This window comes from Calonectris borealis, chromosome 2 (genome assembly GCF_964195595.1).
Source record: "Calonectris borealis chromosome 2, bCalBor7.hap1.2, whole genome shotgun sequence".
NCBI lineage: Eukaryota > Metazoa > Chordata > Aves > Procellariiformes > Procellariidae > Calonectris > Calonectris borealis.
Genome location: NC_134313.1, coordinates 104165123 through 104171122, shown reverse-complemented (window position 1 = coordinate 104171122; position 6000 = coordinate 104165123). Strand labels below are relative to the sequence as shown.

General features: G+C 45.2%; 1 protein-coding gene across 1 annotated transcript in view; it reads left to right on the top strand.

Annotated features, from left to right (window-relative positions):
• The first annotated feature begins 1157 nt into the window (after positions 1-1157).
• LOC142078379 (dyslexia-associated protein KIAA0319-like) overlaps positions 1158-6000 on the top strand; it is a 44105-nt gene continuing 39262 nt past the window's right edge. The window contains exon 1 of the mRNA XM_075140841.1: positions 1158-1251. Within this exon, the coding sequence (XP_074996942.1) occupies positions 1158-1251 (94 nt within the window). The remainder of the gene's footprint in view (positions 1252-6000) is intronic.

The following is a 6000-nucleotide window of genomic DNA, read 5'->3' as shown; positions in this document are numbered from 1 at the left end:
TTCCCTTCCTTCTGCAGCTGGCTGTGAGCAACAATGCCGGCACAAGCCACTAAAGGCAACACAAGCAAAGAGTGCTCACACCTTTTGATTTGCTGCATGCTCTCTTCTTCCTCACCAAGAGTAAAGAAATGTCATGAGGTTTGTTTTCACCACTTACATCGCCTTCCCCTCCCTGGTAGTTGCAGCCAAAGGATTCATAGGGAAGGCGAAGACAGGGGATGGCAATTTAACATTCCCAAGGACCCTGGAGAAAGGGAAAGCACAATAAACTCATGCTTTGTCAAAGAAACACCAGTTTACGTGGCCTCCTGCATTATGGCTACTTTTGCTTATGTGGGTGCACCTTCTGGACTATTCTGAAAGATATGAAAAAGGCTAATGCCTGATGGGTTTAATTTGGGGAAGAAAGAGGAGCAAAAAGAAGGGTTCAGACCTGTGTGTGAGACTTAGCACAATGCCTCAACTGCAGATCCATCTCTAGCATTGACTAACTGATTCCTTCTTTGACCAGCAATGTTTCTTAACCTTTGAAATAGTGAGTGAGTGAATGGGGACATAATATTTTTATTAGGAACAAGAAAAGCCATAACACTTTGTAAGGGCCAATTCATTTTTCTAATTATAAAGATTGACAAGAGGAAGGCTATATTCATTGTAATTAGTAGTTAGTCATTCTTCCAGAATGAGGAAACCATGCATACAGCTTTTAAAACTCTTGTTGAACTACCGTAAAAGCAATCATATTTAAAAAAAATTAAGAGGGCATAAATGCTAAATGTTTTACTGACTAAACATTAAAGCACTACATCTTTAATTAAATACACTTTAAACCACTTAATAAGTACCCAAATTGCTGACAATCAAGAGTCAGAGCTCTTACATTAATTTGTCTCTTAATTTGATCAGTCGTGTAAAAGGTGAAATATCTGCTGAATATGGCAAGTAAAACTTGTAAGAAAACATCATAAATATTAAGACAATAAAAACAGCAAAGTAAAACTAAGCAAAAGATTTCCTGGGCTACAACTTATAATTTGATTTCTTTTCCTGATTCAGTGATATAGTATTATGGCATCTATACAACCCAAAGGACTTATACAAACATGTGAATGTAAGAAAAGGCAGTAATTCTCTGCTATTGATAATCAATGACAACAATGGACCTTGTGGAAATCCTGTACTATCAGAAGCATTATTTTATTAATACTTTGATTCAGATGTCAAGAGAAGCAACTTCTTCTGGAGATCCAGGTAAAGTTTTAAACACTTCTACATCAAAATAGATTAGAATTACTAAAAGAGAAGAGATATACATAGAACAAAATAAGGAAATGTTAAATATCTGTGGAGGTAAATAATAAATAGATGGATTAAAAAAAAAAAAGAAAAAATAAATAGGAGGCAAAACCACAATAACAGCAGAAAACCATGTTATCGTGATTAAAAATATATACCTAAATAATATTTATGCTCTTAACTGTAGGGAATAATCTGAAACCATAACTCATAAAAACTTTTTGTACAAAGAGGAAGTGCATGGAAGATTAAAGCTACAAATATCACACATGATATAAAGGTTTGGAAGTCAATTTGATATCTAAATTTACTAGATCAAAATACAAACCTGATTACCTGTAGTATGACAATACCTGCAAAACCATAACTATTGTTATAGTTGGTGTACAAAGTAGAAGTCCTTGCCCTGTAGATCTTAACAGAGAAATTAAAACAATGCAAAGAGTGGAAATAGTCAGCAAGGAGAAAATAAAGATGAGGATAATTACACAGAAACAGATGGGCTTGTTTTGATGAGTAATTGGCGTGATGTTCAGCTGTATCAGCTCAATGTGATTGAAAAGCTCCACAAAGGTCATGTTATCATTTCTTCATATTTTGGTGTGTTTTTACCCAGTGGCAGGCAATCCAATAAAAAATCCTAGTGAAGACACATTGCACGTAGGTGCTGTCTTGAAACATCTACTGCAAGTAGCAGAGTGACTCCACTTAATTTCCATTAAGGTAAAAGTTTCCAGGTTTTGTGTTGACTAAGAGTACAAAACGGACTAATTAATAAAGATTCATAAATAGCATCTTTTTAACCACAGCAACAGAGAAGCCATCAGTGCAACGCTGCCATTTTGGTAATGGCGGAGAAAACAGGAGGCTTAATCGGGAGATGCAGTAGGCAGGAATGTTGCTAAATTATAACTGAAATAAAAGTAATACTGTATCTGCAACAACCCACGCTAAAATCACTGGTGTATCATTAGTTATGTATTCATGCATTCATGACAAGAAATGGACCTACTAACATAAGGAGATGTTGTAGAACTACAGTTTTGATTAAGGAAAAGGGTAAAAGTATACATCTACCTCAATGAAAAGTAACATACTTCAACAAAAGAAAGAAGGAAAGGAAAGTGACCTTTTGCACTGTTACTAGATTTCCTGATGCTGTCACTGGTGGGACAGAGAAGCTAATTAAAACCTACTCAGAAATCATTTGTCAAGGCAGAAGCTTTACCTGGACATGGCAGTAGAAATAACATGTGAGTACAACTGACAATGCTGGACAAATACGGCCAAGAAGGGGAACTCACCTCATTGTGACTTTCAAAAATTCTCACAATTACCGAAGAATGAGAAAAAAATCTGTCTCAGATGCCTTGAAGGTGAATACCACCCTCTTTATCAGTGTTGGCAGACACTTCCTCGAACTGAAGCGGATCAAGTTTTTTTACCTATTTAAGATGGGAGGTGGGGAAAAGGTATTTTTGGAAAAGCACAATACGATCTAACAAAGGTTAAGTATTGGTAACCAAAGTAGCGTATCTCCCAGACCTCCTTCTTTTGGAACAGATGTCACATGGAAAACTTCAAAGCAGCTGATTTAGCCAACCAGGCGAGAGCGGGAAGGAGGGCAGGGAGCAGGGTGACTGGGAAGGCTGCACCAGCCCCCTGGGATGGGAGGAACCTCCCTGCATGCCGCAGTAATGTCATGCCTCAAGGCAGGGCTCCCCCACCACAGCACCAAGCTGCTCAGAAGGGGCCATTTGGCAGTGATGGGGGGTGCGTCTCAGAGGCAGACTCCAAAACGCCCCTGGATGTCTGGCAGTGAGTTTAGTTGTCCTGGGTGATGACACCTTCACAAGGCTTTTGTCTGATCAAATGAATGCACCTACTGTGGGAAGACAGGTGGAGGTAACCAGATCAACATTTACCTAGAAGGCTACATTTTGAAGTTTTAATGATTTTCAGATAGCATTACAGCATGCTGAGTCTATTATTTCATGAGGCTTAAGCCTATTAGTTCTTCAATGATATGAAAGGCAATTGGCTCAGCAACAAAATACCATCTTAGCCTCAGCCATCTGCAGCGAACCTGTTCTGCCATTTCATAGCATTTCTGGAGTTTGCAGAAATAGTCTCCCTGTGCATAGGCACCAGGTGCTGCTGCTGGGTTTCTTGAATGGGAGTTGTTTGCTCTGATGCCTTTGCCTTTGTGTAGGACTAGCTCTGTCCTGTTCATTCAACGGAGAAGGTAATCTGCATGCAAGAATATCAAGGGCACTGGATCAGCTGCTCCTTTTCTGTGCAGGGAAAGCAAACAGAGGGACTGCGCTCATCTTTTTCCCCTTGCTTTAACTAAGATGGTGGGAGGTACCTCCTGACAGGACAACCAGAGAACTTGTTTCCCGAAGCCTATGCTGTGCTAAGAAGCCTTTTGCATACTTGCACAGATCATTCAAAAAGTGCTAGCATTGAGTATACTAGTGAATATTCTTTTCTGCAGAAGAAATAAAAAATTTGTGCTGCTATACGTGATGCTTTTACAGTCAGTAAAATTAGGATCACGCAACCATGCAAAGCATTGGAGGACAATCCTTTTCCCCTCTGAGGGTCAATAAATCAACCCTCAGAGCTGCCAGGGAGGCTGCGAGGCATGAGAAACGGGGCTGCCTCGCAAAGGAAAGAGAGCCAGGTTTCCTCTCTCCGCACACATTTGCTCTTCAAAGTCAAGTAGCCTTGGTCAACATTGGAAAAAATATAGCGGTCTTCTCATTGATCCTTTTGTGTTGTTATTAGAATAATTCTTAGGAATTCACAAGATCTTTTTTACTTCAGATAAGCAGACTTCAGTCTCCATAAGCTGGCCGAAACAGCCAACACATGGAAATCACAGAAACTGAGGAATGAAAATTGGTGTAACAACATAGCGAAAAAAATATTTTAAAAAATGTCAACAGACAATTCCTTTAGGCTCCTTCATATATTTTCACAAGAAATCCATTATTACAGTTCAGAGATTTAATTCCTTGCTTTACAGAGCAAGCACATGAGTTATGGGCTCCCTGAACCAAGGAAGATCTGAGTAGCTTCAGGAAATGTCATACAGACTATTGTCAAAGAAAGTTGGTAAGGTGGGAATCAGAAGAGGAGGTAAAAAGAGGAGGTAAAAGCCGTTGCATGCTCAAGAGATGACATTTTTACATCTTTAGAGCACTTTTTTTTCCACCTGCAAAATACCATTTACCCCGAATCAAGCGGAAGGTAACACGGCTCCACTGCAGCTGGACTACCGCTGAGGGCAGCGGTAGCAGGCGGGGCTAACAGCAGCGGGAGCGGGAGCGGGAGCGAGACCGCCCGCCTCCCGCCGCGGCCGCCGAGGGGTTAACACCGGCCCGGCGCGCCGGGGGCGCCATTTCGAGCTCGCAGCCCTGCCGGGCGGGGGCGCCATTTGCTGCCCCCTGCACCCGGCCTCTCACCCGCGACCCCTCCTCAAGATGGAGGCGCGGGGCCTCTTTCCCTTGCAACTGGCAGGAAGCCCCCGCGCTCCCTCCTGGGATGGAGTCGGACCAACCCCGCGTCCCCGCCTAGCGGCCGCTTCCTACCCCTCTTCTCCCTTCCCCGGCATCGCTGCCGCTGCCCACAGGTGTGGCTCCCTTCCGCTGCGGCGGGCTCGGCGGTGCGTGCTGGGGGTGGGAGGGGGGGGTGTCTCTGGGCAGTGATCCTGCGCGGAACGCGGCGGCCGCCCCCAGGAGGTGTGTGGAGGGACGGCGCTTGCTCCTGAGTCAGCAGCGGCGAGGAGGCGGGCGGCACCTCGCCGCCCGGCCCGGCCCCCGCCGAGCGCCCCCGGTCCCCCAGCACCGCGCCGGCTCCCGGCCCCGAGCACCCGCGGGGACCGTGGGGGCCCCACCGGCTCCTGCGTTCCGCCACCGCCAGGTAGGCTCGCCGGCGCGGCCTGGGCGCGGCCGCAGGTGCCGGCGCGGGTGGGGAAGGGGTGGAAAACGGAGTCGGCGCTGCTCAGCTCCCCGCTTGGGCGCCGGGTGGCTAACTCCCCGAGCTGCGCGCTAGGCAGCTGCCCCCGGCTTCCCGGCGAGGGGCTGGGGTCCGCGGGGAAGCGCAGGCGGGCGCGCTCCCGGTGTGAAGGGCTCCGGGGAAAGGAGTGCTCTGGCACGGCTGTGAGCGTCGTGCTGAAATGCTAACGGGACAGCGGTAGCGATGATCTGGTGTTCGGGGAGTTCCCTCTCCCCTTCCCTCCCCCCCCGTCGGCGTGTGGCAAAACGTGTGTCGTGAGCGTGTGCAACCTGTTAGGCCGGGAGCGTGGGGAGAAACAACAGTGGGCTGCTTTGGGGGAATGTGTATATGATTTGGTATTTAATTTGCAGATAGATTTATTTATATACGTATATAAAAATATATTTTTTAATATATATATTTCTGTATGAAGGATCAAACCGTTTTGATGGGGTGTTTCCTAAGTGTGCGTGTGCATTTAGCTATATCTGGTCTGAGCTCAGAAATCATAGCTTTACATTGTCCTTTGTGTATGTGTGCGTGTGTGTGTGTATTTGGGTATTTATATATCCAAAGAATGTAAGAATATTACTCTTGCCAAGTTGCTCTCCAGTCGTCAGTCAAAGTGTGTGTTTGTTACAGCCTAAACATGTATTTATGTGTGACTGGTGAGCGTGGTGCTAATGTGCGGTATGTGAAATG